The sequence below is a fragment of the Benincasa hispida genome, chromosome 6, assembly GCF_027475165.1.
Source record: "Benincasa hispida cultivar pf3 chromosome 6, pf3_genome.v1.1, whole genome shotgun sequence".
Taxonomy (NCBI): domain Eukaryota; kingdom Viridiplantae; phylum Streptophyta; class Magnoliopsida; order Cucurbitales; family Cucurbitaceae; genus Benincasa; species Benincasa hispida.
The window spans coordinates 403598-420077 of NC_143483.1; the positions used below are offsets into that span (position 1 = coordinate 403598).

Below are 16480 nucleotides of genomic sequence, written 5' to 3' on the forward strand. Positions count from 1 at the left end.
AGCAACTAACAAACTAAATTATTAAACTAAAGAAAATAACTACGAAACCTAATTCATTTTTTTAAAAAAAAAATATAAAGATTTAAATACTATTTAGTCCCTGTATTTTGTGTTTTAGTTCATTTTGGTCCCTAACTTTCTAAATATTCATTTTTGTCTCTACACTTTCAACTTTGATTCATTTTGATTCCAACATTTTAAAAATGCTCAAAGTCTTTATATTTTAAACTTTGGTTTGGTTTGATCCTTATACTTTTAAAAAGTAATCATTTTTATCAAGTCATTTTCATTTTCAAAGGATAAAAATGGTCACATTTTAACAATTAAATGATAAAAAAAATCAAAGTTGAAAGTATAATGACAAAAAATGTACATTCTAAAAGTAAAGGAATCATAGTTAATCAAATTGAAATTATAAGGATCAAATTTTTTAAAAATAGAGGGACTAAAATAAATTAAAAAGAGAGTATGAGGATGAAAATAGTATTTAAACCAAATATAAGTTAAAACCAAGATAAAAAAGAAAAAATTTCTAATTTTAGTCCGACCATTAAAACTAAACACCCACAAAATACGGGAAATTACAAATGATGTCGGAATCCAAAAAGGATTCCACAACAAAATTTCGTGGGTAAAAGAAGTCAAACAGAATTGTTTTGATCTATTTCTATCCATGTTTTTTTAATTATCCATGTTTATGACGTCAGCTACCCTCTTATCCACAAAATTAAACAAAACAAAACAAACTAAACTCCTACTGTGAATATGGATCTATTTTTTTTTAATTTAATTAATTAATAACTGACAACAAGATCACTTCAAGATTCGTACACGTCAGATCATTAATTTTCAGCATCGGTACTTACGTGTAGTAGCTGATCATAACCTCCCTCCCTTTGTCCATCTGTCATTTTCTTCCTCTATTTAATCCCCAAGTCAGCACCCAAAAGTTCATAGCAAAAGAAAAACAAAAACAAAAACAAAAAAAACGTTCAAAACAACAAAAAGGGAAATTGAATTTTTTTCTGCAAATTTTGATGGCCAGAACTATTGTTTCAACCCAATCAAAGATCCCCAAGAAGGTCTTTTTCTACGTTTTTAATCGGTCGTTGAACACCGCCGCCTCCTCCTCCGCTGCCGCCTTCACCGCCGCCGCCACCTCCCCTCCGCTGCCCCTCAATCTCAATTCTCCGACCACACCCACCGTCGATTTCACCGACACGAGAGCCCTTTTTGGGTCTCTCCCTACCTCCGACCTCCTTCATGCCGCCACTACCCTCCATGCCGCCGCCATCGGCCCGGTCGTCGACGTCGGAATGTGGGTTATGAATTCTAAATTGATGGATGTTGAATTGGTTCGTGATTTGGTTTTGGGTACCGTTAAGCATACATTTTACCGACAGTTTTGTGCCGGTGAGGACGATGCCACCGTCGCTAAAACTGTCAGACGGTTGCACGATGTTGGGTTGAGAAGTATGCTTGATTATGCTCTTGAATATGCCGACGACGAAGCATCGTGTGATCGGAATCTCGATGGCTTTCTTCGAACCATCGAGATAACTAAATCGCTTCCACCTGGTTCTGTGAGTACTTTTTGAACTTTGTGTTGTTCTATTTTAGTGTTTAAATTTGTATTCTGTTCTTCAACTTTCATGATTGTTCTTTTCTTTTCTTTTCTTTCTTTCTTTCTTTTTTTTTTTTGCTAACTTTTCTTTTAAATGTTATGTTACTATTCAATATTATTTTTGCTTTTTCTCTTAAAAAAATCTGAAAAAATATAAATTCTGGCATTCATTCCATTTTAAAATTTTAATTTAATTAAAACGTTTTGGAATTAACTTGAGACTTTAAGTCTATTTTTATTTCTTTATCCAAAATTATATGCCTAAAATGTATATTTATTTTAATAACATTTAAAATAAACTTATAAATTACGGCATTTGTATTTTTCAATAAGCACTAATTTGCGTGTGCCAATAGTTAAATGTTTTAAAAATAGAATATAAAAGTTCAATCATTTTCCACGAGTTTATTGTTTAGGCATATTCTTAAATTTTATTTTTAGAAAGGTTTTTTTTTTAATCTCATAAAATTTAAGCTGATTTGTTGACATTTTTTTAAAAAGTTAATTATTTCTTCACTTTATTTTATTTAAAATAAATGGTAGTGACTAAAAAAGTTGGCATATAAGAGTATTTTTAAAAAAATAAATAAAAAAGAATTTTCTGGAATAGTCAACGGTCAATGTTTCTAGCACCATTTCGATAAGACTTTGCTGCCATGTATGTATGTCTTATGAATAATGCATTGCCACGTCATTATTTGATGGCTTTATTCTCAAGGAACGGTGTATAATTTGCCCAATTTATATGGAAACAAAATGGAATCTTTCTTAATATTTTAATAGAATTATTTCTTCAAAAACATTTCCATCTAAATCTTCTCATTGCGAAAAAGAAAAGTTGACTAAGCAACTACAGTAATATTCCAACCAAGCTTGTTCTAGTTGATGTGACATATTTTAAAAAATACTAATTAAATTCGATGTATTCTTTTCGAAAATTTATGTCTAAATATTATTAAATTTCTTTTTATATTTGTCGTCAGGGTCTGATTGGATCTGGTTTGTTCGTATTGATGTGATATGTTTTAAATACTTTTCAATTTTGACAACTAATAGAAGTATTGTTATATTTGATTGATAGGCAAGTTTTGTGGTGACAAAAGTGAGTGCAATTTGCCCATTGAGATTGCTTGAGAGAGTTAGTGATTTATTAAGATGGCAACAAAAGAACCCTAGCTTCAATCTTCCATGGAAGCTAAAAACTTTGCCAATTTTCTCTGAATCAAGCCCTCTTTACCACACTCTTGAACAACCAAAACCCTTAACACATGAAGAAGAAAAAAGCCTCCAAATGAGCCATGAAAGGCTAATGAAAATTTGTCAAAGTTGTGTTGATGCCAATGTTCCTTTAGCCATTGATGCTGAACATACCAAAGTTCAACCAGCCATTGATTACTTCACTTATTCAGCTGCTATCATTCACAACAAAGACCATATTCCAATAGTGTATGGAACCATTCAAGCTTATCTAAAAGATGCAAAAGATAGACTTTTATTAGTTAACAAAGAGGCTTCCAAATTGAAAGTTCCACTTGGGATTAAGCTTGTGAGAGGTGCTTATATGTCAAGTGAATCCAAAATCGCTTCTTCTCTTGGCTTTGAGTCTCCAATTCACAATACAATTCAAGATACACATGTTTGTTACAATACTTGTGCATCTTTCTTGCTCGACAACATCGCCAAGGGCTCGAGCGGAGTTATTCTTGCAACCCATAACGTTGAATCAGGTAATGATCACATACACAATTAAGCTTTTCTTATTTCATGTTCAAGCTTGGTCAGTTTGATCAGTAGTAGTATTTCGTTTGGTGTTTTGAGTAGGGAAATTGGCAGCTACCAAAGCATATGAGATAGGGATGGGAAAGTTGAAGCAAAAGCTTGAGTTTGCGCAATTGTATGGAATGTCAGAAGCCCTTTCTTTTGGGTTGAGAAATGCAGGGTTTCAAGTGAGTAAATACATGCCATTTGGACCTGTTGATATGGTAATGCCATACCTTTTGAGAAGGGCTGAAGAGAATAGAGGCCTCTTATCTACTTCAAATTTGGATAGACAACTTATGAGGTAAAAACATATCTTTCATCTTACAAATTCATGTGCTATTTATAAGTGTTAGATGATATAATATTAAGATGTATCAGAACATGTGGTTTAAAAAGAGTTTTATATTCGAACTCCTTCCATATTATTTGTCTAGACAAAATAAGCTTAATTTTTTAGTCAATCGACGATTTAAGCTGAAGATGAGTATGAATTTGATTAACAAATTTGACCCATTTTAAATGTTATGATTCTTGCAGAAAGGAGTTAGGAAGGAGGATGAAAGAGTGCTTAAGGTGAAAGAAAGGGCCTTTTAGCAATTTCAACAACCTACAACAAGAAGAAGATTTGCAATTTTTGTTTATAGGATCACACTTGTTTTTAAAGTTTCCTTTTGTTACTATATTCATTTGTGTTTTGAACTTTTGGAAGTTTTAAATGTATCATTAGATATTATTCTGAAATAATAGGAGCTTTATAATTGAAATAGCAAATTGTATGTGTCTCTATCTCATATGAAAACAAATTAGATGATATATGAAACTCAATTAATTGTCACTAAAAAGAAAAAAAAAATTGAAAGAGAGATATGAAAATGAAATTCAAACCCAGAAAACAACCAAAGTGTCATGGAATCTCCTTTATTTCATTTTTCAAGACTTGTGTGTATGGAAAAAGTATTTAGTGAGTTAGCAAAAATTTGAAGAGAAACTGACCCACTAATTAAGAGAATTTTTGGAGAAATTGGACAACTAAGAGAAATAAAATTAAAGTTTCAAAATTCTCCAAGTCTTTTAAGAAGTTTGAATTTCATAGACTTTTGTAAATGGTAAGATAATAGAAAATAATGATAATAACTAAAGTATTTATGAGTTTACTTTTTCAAAATTAAAAACCAAAAATGTCATCAAACTATGTTTAAATAAACTAAATTTAAACTTTTTATAAACTAAATTGCAAAGTCAATTTGATGAATAAAAAGAATAAAGTTTTCTCCTTTAACATGTGTATAGGGTTAAACTACAAATTTTGTTACTATGATCAAGAGAAAATTAAAATTGAGTTCTTATAATTTTAAAGGTTAATATAGTGATTTTTTCTTACCGTAGAAACTATTGATAAATTAGTTTGCTTGGAAATTACTTTGCAAAACTAGTTAGTATGAGAATAATCTTTCTTAAAACATGGTTTCTTTAAAATATTGAAGATATTTAGTCACTCACAAATTTTAGGATTACTCCTCAAGGGTCGATATGCTTCTAACACTGGTGTCAATCCTGTGGACACAAAAGCATATATTTAGTTACTAGCATTGGTCTCTCTTTTGAGACTAACTTTTAAGTAAACCTTTGCGTTTAGCCTTCACCTAGAAGACTTTCATTCAAGCGCATACCTTGCTGTAGGTTTAGTACTTAGAAATTTCCTTGAGATTTTGGCTCTTGCAATGCTTCCAAATACACTTCACAAACTCATCCCCTCTTGTGCAACCAACACTTGCTCTAAGTGTTCCTTCAGCTGCACATGATCGTCCATAAAGGCTGTTATGCATCCTAGCCCTCAACGCAAGCTTTCCTCAGCCCACACAGCGAGTCAAAAGGGTTCTCTCTTGACTAAGCAGTTGACGTTGGGATTTAACCACAACAGGGTTATTCTCAACTAAGTAACAGTCTAATGTTTTATGATGAAAACAACTTTACATGTTTTATGCTTGGAAAATGTTTATATTTTCGTACAAGGTTACTGTAAAGATTTATATTCCAGTATGATCTCTTTATTGAGACTTATGCATGAGAATCAGTTTTCTTTCTTAAGTCACTCACTGGGCTAGCAAGCTCACTCCATTTTCAAATGTTTTTCTTTCTCCCAGGTAGCGGTCAAATCTTCAGAAGGTAGCTCCGCATCTGCTCTACCACTGAAAGACAAGAGTTATTCTAACCCGGTATTAACTATCCAACTTGTTTTTCTTATTTCAGCTACTTAACCCACACATGGTTAGTTAAATATACAAAACCATGCCATTGATACATAGATAACTAACTACAATGTATGAAATGGCTAAAAACTTCTAATAGTAGTGTATCCTTGTGACACGTTGTCAAACAAAATGAAACTCAATTTTAAAACAATAGAAACAATTTCGAAAGTAAGGAAGTTTCTCAAAAAAAAAAAAAATAAATAATAATAATAATAATTTTAATGGGTAGCATTTTTAAAGCTAATAAAATAACTAATTATTTGGAAACATTTTTGAACAACTACGTAAATATAGCAAAATTTACTAGTGATAGACTCTCTTGTTAATAGACTCAATGCTAAAATTTATTGTTGATAAACTTCTATTGGCGATATGGTTTATCCCTAGTAGACTCTAAAAGTTACATCTGAATTTTAATGTATTTACAAATTCTTTTGTATTGTGCTATATCTACAAATCTTTAAGGGGGTGTTTGGCGGTATAATATATCAACTCATTATTTGGTCCATCAATTTTAAATGTTGGTAGAGTTGAGTTGGTATATTTTACCAATTCACCCAAATTCTCCGTTCTTCCTATGTTTTCAATGGCTCCACCCATCGACCACTGTCACACTCCAAGAACTAACTCCGAGCTCCAACAACTACCTCATATGACAACTTCGGCGACCAACTCTGGGCTCCGAGAACCACCTCCGATGACAACTTCGACTACCAACTCCGAGCTCTGACAAACTTCGCACGACCAACTCCGACAACCACCTCTTGTGACCTAACTCCGACGACCACCTTCGCGCTACCAACTCCGATGACCATTTGGCTCCGACAACAAACTCCAATGACCACCTTCGTAGGCTCTAACAACCACCTCCGACTACAAACTTTGATGAAAATCACCTTTGATGATCACCTTTGAGTGAGCAACTTTGACAACCAACTTAAGGCTTCGATAACCACCTTCGACGACAAACTCCGACAACCAACTCTAATACCACCTTCATGCGACTAACTTTGGGATCCTACAGTCACCTCCGACTACAATCTCCAGCGAAAATCATATTTGATGATCAACTTCGTTGACCACTTTCGCCCGCCCAACTCCGGGATTCGAAAACCACCTGCGATGACAAACTTCGACAACCAACTCCAATACACCTTCATGATATCAACTTTAGGCTCTAACAACTACATCCGGCTACAAACTCTAGCAAAAATCATTTTCAATACTCAACTTCAATAACTCCTTCCGACTACTATAAGATTGGTGACTGTTAAAGTATGTTGTAGGATTGTTGATTATATTTAAAAAATATTATTTTGTCTACATTAAGTGCAATATTTACACGTAGTGAATTCACATATCAAATGAGTATTAAGAATATTTAGACGAAAAGTATGTATGTAGTTGAAAAGTATGTAACATATAACAAAAAACCATGAAATGAATTTTTTTTCCTGGAACATTAAGAATTAGTGAAAAATAGAGATTTTTTATCTAATGATCCTCCAAATTTAGAGGAAATGAAAGTAAAACTGTTGAAGAAATGGATGACATTCCATTGGTTATTACGATGATGAGGGAGATTTAATTAAAAAAATGCATGACATAGTAAAAATATAGAGCAACAATAGGAAGATGAAGAAAAAGAAGAAGATTGGTTAGAAAGTTTTGATTCGCTTTAGTTTCTCATTTTATTTAACCATATTTCTACCAGAAATGTAATAAGTTAATTGTTGTTCATAGTCCAAAAAAGAAAGAAAGAAAGAAAAGTTCTAAAAATTAAAAGAAAAAAGTTACAATCCATATTTTATTCAAACAAAGACGATTAAAATTTTTGAATAAAAAAATTTCAAAACAAAAATAGTAATCATATAAGTATATTATTTTGAATTCAAAAAACTATATCAGATACTTAGACATATAAACTCAATTCTACACACCAACTACATGAACTTTACATATACATTAACTCCAAATATCCTATCTCTACTCAGCGTCCCAAACAGTCCCTAAATGTGATTGTCATATTTACCATGTCGTCAATAAATAAATAAATAAATAAAAGTAAACCTTGAAGTAAATTTATAATTTAAACAAAGCATATTTATCATAAATTTTAATTCTTAATTTAATTGAAAAATATTCTCACTCACTCTTCGTCCCAACCCCTCTGAAATCGGACGCTTTCTCCGCTCTCTCTCCCTCCTTAACTTACCGCCGGCCGCCGTCTCGCTCCGTCTCCGGCATTCGGGGATCAGTTTGTCCTGTCTCTCAAGAAGCCGATCGCTTCACAGAATCACGGCAACCATCAGTAAGTCCTACAAATAGAATAATCGGAAGCATATTGAAGAATTTTACTTCAATAGAGAGTATGATTAGAGGCTGTTTTTGGATCCTTTAGTTTTGTCTGTCTTGTTCGATTGATTAATTCAACACTATCATGTGTATCGTATACGTATTCGTATTCGTATTCTACACCTCAACTTGGGGACTATGTATGTAAGTTTCTTTTATTTATTCAACACTATCAATGTATTACATTCTCAAGAATCTCCTCTTTTGGCTTTGGTGTTTTTAACATTTCCTCTGTCGACAATGATGCAGAAAGCAGAATAAAGTGGTAATGGCGGAAAGTGCTCTTAACTTGTTATAGACCACCCATATCACAATTTTGCAATTCCGTTTTCTTCTGGGTTCAAGCACAGACCTACCTGCGAATTTCATTGATGATGGTTGTGCAGAGGCCCTAGAGGTACGAAATTCCTTTGCTATCTTCATCGATCTCAATCAAATATGTAAAAATGTAGGGTTTGTGAAATCGTTATTTCATTACCTTTCTGCTATGAACGTCGAGGTCGAATTTGCTTAGAAGCTATGATATCTGCTTCATCTGATGAAAATTGGTTTCCCAGAGCATGGATGTTTCGAAAGAAATCCATTACTTTTTCCTTAAATAAATATTGTTGAGTTTCGGCGTCTGTACTTCTTTTTGGGGATTTCTGGGTTGTTTTCCAATTGCCAGTGCATGAATAATTGATCGAATTTAGATATTATGCTGTATGTTAAACTATTTCTGGGTACCTGCCAGTTCATTCGGTGATTCCTTTTTCTTTTTTTCTTTTTTTCTCTGGAGCTAAATTGTCTATAGGACCTGCTCGATAGACATTTTTAGTTGTCTTTGTCAAGAAATAAGTTTGTTTGTTCACGTTTTTAATATTTTTAAATTGTATCAAATCTTAAAAATGAACATTAGTCGCTTGAAAGAAAAAAAAATGGCATTTGGCTAAGAATACAAAAGAGTTTTCTTGATTAAGGAGTTTAAAAGTGAAAAGACGAAAATGAAAAAATAAAAAGGTTGCGAGTAAACTTACATTTTTAAAAACAGAATGCCAAGAGTGAAGTTGTCTATGAATAATGCTTCAACTTTCATTTGCATCTGTTTTGGGTTTTGTTACATTGCAACTCTATTAATCGGCATCACGTTCTTAAACTTGTTTGACACTTAGAAACAAGGCAAGAGTTAACTGAAACACCAAGATTGTGCAACCATGGTTATTTCCCAGCAGCCAAAGAAAAGAGTGGCTTTTGTGCTTATTGACGGGTTGGGTGATGTCTCGTTACCAAAATTTGGATTCAAGACTCCTCTGCAAGTGGCCAAAGTTCCTAACTTGGATGCAATTGCTTCTGCTGGTATTAATGGTCTCATGGACCCTGTCGAAGTAGGGTTGGGTTGTGGAAGTGACACAGCTCATCTTTCTCTTTTGGGCTACAACCCTAGAGTATATTATAGGGGTCGAGGTGCATTCGAGTCTATGGGAGCTGGATTGGCGATGTCACCTGGAGACATCGCATTTAAGGTGCATTTCTCTACCTTTATTCCCACAGTCCTTCCCATTTTTTTTTATCGTTTATCACTGACTCTTGAAACACGGATGCATATAAGATAGAAACATAATTATAGTTGGACGTTTTCACTTCAAGTTAGAGCCTGAACTTAAACGAGTGAAGGAAACTTTATGCAAACATGATTTGATCAAAATCTATTATTTGGCATGAAAATGAATGCTTTTTATTTCTCATAATTTAACAACATAGTGCTTTTAACATGCTCAGATTTTTTAGGAGAATTTTTTTAACTTAATCATATAATTAAAATCCAGCCTCTCATCTCTTTCTCTCCGGTTATTGTTATTATTTATTATTATCATTAATTTCTGGAACTGGGACTCACATATTGTTGTTGCTATATTTATTTCTCTTTTGTTTTGGAGTTGTAGTGTGCTTCTTTCGAACTTCTTCCACATGGCTGCAGTTTCAACTTTTTTGCTCAAAATCGCATCTTCATCTTCTCACTGCGTTTCTTTATTTCATCTTTTCTATTCTTCTGCTATGTTTGTTGGGATATTTTGAAAGAGTATCATTTTCTATTCTTCTGCTATGTTTGTTGGGAAATTTTGAAAGAGTATCATTTTTAGTCTGCAATTGACTAGTGGCTTCACAATTGTAGTCAAACTTTGCTACATTGGACGAGAAAACAGGAATAGTAACTAGTAGGAGGGCTGATAGACACTTTGAGGAGGAAGGGCCAATATTATGTGCAGCACTTGACAGAATGAAGATACCAAGTTTCCCAGAGTATGAGGTTAGAGTCAGGTAGTTTGTACTCCTTACATCATTAAAATCATCAAATGTTTCATCCTATCTGGTCCATTTGATCAGTTCATGAATAACCATACTTTATTTGGAAACATTCCATTATATCAACTCATACTGGTTTCAGAAAATTGAAATTCAAATAAAAATTCTCGTTACAAGGTTGTTGGAGAAGTCCAAATGAATTTTATGCTCATAAGTCCCAATAATAATAATAATAATAATAAGATTATTGTAATAGACCCAATGACTTCAGTGGTAAAGGGTCATCAAGGTTTTCAAATCTCACATGCCCATATTATTTGTTCAGACTTTTATTTTCAAAGGTAGATAACAAGATTTATCTCATTATCCTTTTTCTTCTTTTCTTCCTGTAGGTATGCCACAGAGCATAGATGTGGTGTGGTTGTGAAAGGACCAAATTTGAGTGGGAATATTTCGGGAACAGACCCTTTGAAGGATAACCGCTTACTTTTGCAAGCAGAGGCCTTAGATGATTCTAAGGAAGCAAAGCTTACTGCAGCTGTTGTGAACGAGTTGTCCAAGGAAATATCGCGAATCCTAGTTTCTCACCCAATAAATGCAAAGCGTGCAGCAGAAGGGAAAAACATAGCCAACCTTGTTCTTTTACGAGGTTGTGGTATTCGAATTGAGGTTTGTTCTTTTATATTTTTTTCTTATACTATGTGCCCTGAGTTTTTATTCGTAGGATTGCAGTGTTGATGTTCATGTTTCCTTTTGTTTGGCTGTACCATGTGTTGATACTGTTAGGAACCAAAGGTAATATAGGATACCTTTGTCCCACATTGGTTAGAATAGGATGACCAATGTGGTACTAAAGTGGCTTGGCTCTCCCACTCCAATAACTAGCTTTTGGGGTGTGGTTCTCCAAGGTGCTTAAGTACCTAACAGATACATCTCCCCATGAAATGCAAAACATTTATATTTGTACATGTTTGGGAGTGATTTTGAAGGTAACATTTCAAAATTTTCATACTATTAGAATTGATTTTGAATGATTAAAAGCATTTTTTGAGTGATTCTTGAGAGGTTATGGGTTCAATCCATGGTGGTCAGCTACTAAGGATTTAATATCCTACGAGTTTCCTTGACACCCAAATGTTGTAATTTTAACCCTTTACGAATCACTCCTAAACATGCCAATATTCTTCTTTGGGAATGATGTTTGTACACCATCGGCCGTTTACATTAATGAAAAAATATAACCAGTTGCAATTCAATGTGTAACTCATGCACTTGAAAAACTTGTATAATTCGGATCAGGTAGAAACTTGGGATCTCTCGCATTCAAGTTGTCTTTTACTGAGATGTTATCCATGACAGTGACAGCAAGTGCATTGATGAACTTCAATGAAAGAACTCTCACACAGCTTACACTCTGCATAACAGGTTCCTCCATTTGAGAAGAAACATGGTTTATGGCCATGCATGGTGGCACCCACTAAAATTATAGCTGGTCTGGGCTTGTCACTAGGAATTGATATCCTAGACGCTCCCGGAGCAACTGGAGATTATCGAACACTTTTAACCTCAAAAGCTACTGCAATAGCAAAGGGACTCTCAGCTCCTTTGCAATCCTGTCCCAATGTTTTTGTGCCAGGAGAAGATGAACTCAAACCAGGTCGGGCTGATGGTTACGATTTTGGGTTCCTTCATGTCAAGGTTGGTTCATTTTCTCCTTAACTCTAAAAAATATGTCCGTTAGTCGATAAATTTTTAGAACCCCTCTTTTAGTTCTCATCACATATGCAACTAAGCAATGGAGACACTGCAGCAATGTTTTTGGCTGTTGAAGAGGATTATCGGATACTGTCTATTTGAAGATTTGTCACCACTCACCAAAAATCTTAGAAAAAGATTATTCAAAGAATTAAAAAAAAAAAACAGTTATAAAATATGCATAGTAATATTGGAATGCCATGAATCTGATATCTAGCGCTCCAAACGATCAAGTCTCATATTTGTTATATTTACATTATTTACGAATTTTGACCCTAGAGTTTAGAGAAGTACGTTATATAAACTCTCTAACCTTAGAGGCACATTTGATTGTATTCTGAATTTTTTTGTTTAATAACACTGTTATCTCCCTCTGCCCATGGACATTGTTAATGCACGGTTAGTAAACCACGTAAATCTATGTCAATTCTCTATTACTTCACGTTTTCTTTTTTCTTTATTTGTCAATTCCATAACACATGGTTTTGTTTATTTGTAATTACATTGAAAGTCTACTCTCAGAATGTGGTTACTTGACAATCTTGTAGGCAATAGATGATGCCGGGCACGATAAGGCAACTATATTTAAAGTCAAGGGAATGGAAGCTGTTGATAGAGCAATAGGACAACTAGCCAAGCTTCTCTGGAAGGCAGAATCCAGTGGGAATTTCCAGTACTACCTGTGTGTGACAGGAGACCATTCTACTCCAGTTGAGTATGGAGATCACAGTTTCGAGCCAGTTCCGTTTACAATGTGTAGATTGAAAGACTTTGTAGGCGCTGTGGGTGGGGAGTCGGTAATTGCAGGCATTTCTCTCGACCCGTTTCCGCTTCCAACAGTCGTACCCGGTGAGGACTTGGAGAGGAGAGAAATTGAGAAGGTGGAAGAAGAGAAAAACAAAGAGTGCCAGGCTTTTGGTGGTGACTCAGTTTGTGAGTTTGATGAGATTACAGCTGCCAAGGGATGTCTTGGGCGCTTTCCTGGTGGAGAGATGATGGGTATTATTAAGAAATTCCTCACATTGGATGCATGAATTGCTTCAGTTCAGGTGGCTTTTATTTATGTACGTTTTCTTTTATTATCAAATTGATGAAGAATCATGAATCTCGACCAATCGGAACAACACCATCCCCTGAAGTGAATGCTGTGAATTTTAATGATAATCAAGGTAAAGGTCAAGGTCATGGTCGAGGTCGTGATCGTGGCAGAGGAAGAAATAATTATTATTTTCGTGGTGGTCGTTCTAATCATTTAAATTTTAAAAGAATCACATAAAATGATGATCACAAAGGAAAAACTTCACAAGATAAAAGTTCAAAGAGTGTTGAAAATAAATGCTTCCGATGCAGAATGATTGGGTATTGGTCACATACCTGCCATACGTTAAAACACTTAGTTAACCTCTATTAAGCCTCTCTAAAGGAAAAAGAGAAAAATGTGGAAGCAAATTCTGCATACCAAGATAATGACATTTTCTGAATCTCCTGAAGAGAAGATTGGCATAGTTGGTGACACATCAAGTGTTTCTTTTGACTTTGAGAATATATAGACTTAATGTTGTTGTTTTCTTTTTATCTATCTTCATGTTTTTTTTAATAACTTTTGTATATTTTAAGTGTTGTTTTTCTTATTATAATATATATATATATATATATATATATATATAATGAAGAAACATGGAACATTTTCATTTGTTGGGTGTTTCAAAAATGAGCAAAAAAAATCTATATCTGGTAAACAGTGCAATTACACATACAATACTTACAAATAAAAAATATTTTTCCAAATTGACAATGTTGAAAGCAAAGTAAATACAATATTATGTTATGCAAACTTGATTGAAGGTTTTGGAAAAACAAATATTATTTTGTCTAGAGGAATAAAATTTACAATTAACAATATATTGTTCTCTAGTCAATCAAAGAGAAATCTTCTAAGTTTTAAAGATATATGTTACAATGGTTATCATATTGAGACTAATAGTAAGAATAATGTGGAATATCTACTGTTTTAAATGAAAAACATATGTTAGAAGAGTTTTCTGCTTTATCTTCTAGATTGTATTATACTCATGTACGAGTAATTGAAATATATGCAACAATGAACCTGAAGTTCATGAATTCAGACATATTTACAATTTGACATGATCAATTAGGTCATCCAGGATCTATAATGATGAGGAGAATTATTGAAAATCCAAATGGACACTCATTGAAAAACCAAAAGATTCTTCAATCTAATGAATTATCATGTGATGCTTACTCTCAAGAAAATTTGATAATTAGACCATCATCATATAAAGTGGGGACCAAATCACTTGCATTTTTAGAACAAATTCATGGTGAAATATGTGGACCCAATAACCCACCAAATAGACCATTTAGATATTTTATGGTATTAATAAATGCATCCAGCAGATGGTCACATGTACGATTATTATCAAGTCAAAATCTTGCATTTGCAAGATTATTTGCTCAAATAATTAAGTTAATAGCACAATTTCCTGATTATACAATTAAGACCATTCGTCTTAATAATGTTGGTGAATTTACATCCAAACTTTTGATAATTATTGTATGTCAATTGGAATAAGTGTTGAACATCTTGTAGCTCATGTTCATACACAAAATGGTTTAGTAGAATCATTTATAAAACGTTTGCAATTAATTGCAAGATCATTACTTATAGAGCTAAGCTTCCTTCATCTATATGGGGATATGTTATTTGGCATGCAGCGTCACTTGTACGCATTAGGCCAATAGCTTAGATAAGTACTCGCCACTACAATTGGCTTTTCCATCTGATAATTTTTGGATATGCAATATATGTTCCAATTGCTCCACCACAATACACTAAGATGGGGCTTCAAAGGAGGTTAGGAATATATGTTGGATATGATTCCCCATCAATTATTAAATATCTTGAGCTCCTGACAGGTGATGTATTTACTGCACAATTTATTGATTGTCATTTTAATGAGACAAATTTTCCAACATTAAGGGGTGGGGGTGAATTAAGAAGTTGGAAAAAGAAATTACATGAAATACATTGTTATTGTATCATTTAGATCTCTGTATAGATCAATGTGAACTTGAAGTTTAGAAAATAATTCATTTACAAAATATAGCAAATCAATTACCAGATGCATTTCTAGATGCAAAGAAAGTAACTAAGTCACATATACCAGCTGCAAATGTTCCATAAAAAATTGATATCACAACACAACAAGTTGTCACTAATGAGTCTGGAACAAAGCGTGATAGACCAATGGGTTCCAAAGATAAAAATCCTCGAAAACAAAAATTAATTAATAGTGAGAAAGACTTGGTTGAGGATGTAAATACCCATAAAGAAATCCTCAACATGGCTAGTGAGGAAGGTGAAATACCTAAAGATAATAATGAGATTTCAATAAACTATGTCATGGCAGGAAAAAGATGGAATCGAACTAATGTAATTATTGACAACATTTTTGTGTTTAATGTTGCTTTTGATATTACATATGAAAATGAGGATCCTGAACCAAAATCTGTTGAAGAATGTTGATAAGAAAAGATTGGCTTCAGTGGAAAGAAGCAATCGAGGCAGAATTGGTTTGACTGTGTATAAAAGTCTGGATATGCATCTTATGGATGTAGTCACAACATATTTATATGGATCTCTTGATAATGATATTTATATGAGAATCCTAAAAGGATTTAAGATACCTAAAACATATACATCAAATTCCCATGAATGATATTCAATAAAGTTATAGAGATCACTATATGGATTGAAACAATCAGGACGGATGTGGTACAATTGCCCGAGTAGATATTTATTGAAAGAAGGATATCAAAATAATCCAATATCTCCATGTGTTTTTATAAAGAAATCACAATAAGGATTTATTATTATAACTGTATATGTTGATGACTTGAATATAATTGAAACTCTTGAAGAGTTTTCAAAGGCAATAGAATATCTTAAGAAAAAATTTGAAATGAAAGATTTCGTAAAAACAAAATTTTGCCTTGATTTGCAAATCGAGCATTCATCAGTCAACTTATATAGGAAAAATTTTGAAAATATTTTATATGGACAAAGCACATCCATTAAATATTTCAATGGAAGTTCGTTCATTGATATAAAGAAAGATATATTTCGACCTCGAGAAGATAATAAAGAACTTCTTGGTCCTGAAGTATCATATCTTAGTGCAATTGGTACACTTATGTAACTTGTTAATAATACAAGACCAGATATTGTATTTTCAGTAAATTTATTAGCTAGATATAGTTCTTTTCCTATAAAAAGAAATTGGAACGGAATTAAGCATATACTCCACTATCTTCGAGGAACAATCGATATGGGTTTGTTTTATTCAAATAAATCAAATTTTGATCTAGTTGGTTATGTAGATTCTAGATATTTATCTGATCCACACAAAACTAGATCTCAAACAGGTAA

The 16480-nt window shown here is 33.2% G+C and overlaps 2 protein-coding genes across 4 annotated transcripts; both read left to right on the top strand.

Annotated features, from left to right (window-relative positions):
* Positions 1 to 914: 914 nt before the first annotated feature.
* On the top strand, positions 915 to 4156 carry LOC120080454 (proline dehydrogenase 2, mitochondrial-like). Of its 2 annotated transcripts, XM_039035108.2 has the most exons (4): positions 915 to 1583; positions 2706 to 3351; positions 3446 to 3686; positions 3923 to 4156. In XM_039035108.2, the coding sequence occupies exons 1-4, from the start codon at positions 1038 to 1040 to the stop codon at positions 3960 to 3962; spliced, it is 1473 nt and encodes a 490-aa protein (XP_038891036.1). In that variant the 5' UTR covers positions 915 to 1037; the 3' UTR covers positions 3963 to 4156. The 2 variants fall into 2 exon arrangements, with proteins under 2 accessions (XP_038891036.1, XP_090171163.1); XM_090315037.1 differs by lacking the exon at positions 3923 to 4156 and having other exon boundaries at positions 959 to 1583; positions 3446 to 3693.
* Positions 4157 to 7689: 3533 nt separating this feature from the next.
* Positions 7690 to 13261, top strand: LOC120080127 (uncharacterized). Of its 2 annotated transcripts, none has more exons than XM_039034691.2 (7): positions 7690 to 7948; positions 8242 to 8389; positions 9144 to 9494; positions 10145 to 10290; positions 10668 to 10944; positions 11701 to 11973; positions 12579 to 13261. In XM_039034691.2, the coding sequence occupies exons 3-7, from the start codon at positions 9186 to 9188 to the stop codon at positions 13062 to 13064; spliced, it is 1491 nt and encodes a 496-aa protein (XP_038890619.1). In that variant the 5' UTR covers positions 7690 to 7948; positions 8242 to 8389; positions 9144 to 9185; the 3' UTR covers positions 13065 to 13261. The 2 variants fall into 2 exon arrangements, with proteins under 2 accessions (XP_038890619.1, XP_038890620.1); XM_039034692.2 differs by having other exon boundaries at positions 7749 to 8136.
* The last annotated feature ends 3219 nt before the right edge of the window (positions 13262 to 16480 follow it).

Bases quoted from the DNA above. Each gene is read 5' to 3' on its own strand.
- LOC120080454 (XM_039035108.2), top strand. From the start codon at position 1,038: ATGGCCAGAACTATTGTTTCAACCCAATCAAAGATCCCCAAGAAGGTC. The intron at 1,584-2,705 runs GTGAGTACTTTT...TTTGATTGATAG, and splicing joins AATCGCTTCCACCTGGTTCT to GCAAGTTTTGTGGTGACAAA. The intron at 3,352-3,445 runs GTAATGATCACA...TGTTTTGAGTAG, and splicing joins AACCCATAACGTTGAATCAG to GGAAATTGGCAGCTACCAAA.
- LOC120080127 (XM_039034691.2), top strand. From the start codon at position 9,186: ATGGTTATTTCCCAGCAGCCAAAGAAAAGAGTGGCTTTTGTGCTTATT. The intron at 10,945-11,700 runs GTTTGTTCTTTT...TCTGCATAACAG, and splicing joins GTTGTGGTATTCGAATTGAG to GTTCCTCCATTTGAGAAGAA. The intron at 11,974-12,578 runs GTTGGTTCATTT...ACAATCTTGTAG, and splicing joins TTGGGTTCCTTCATGTCAAG to GCAATAGATGATGCCGGGCA.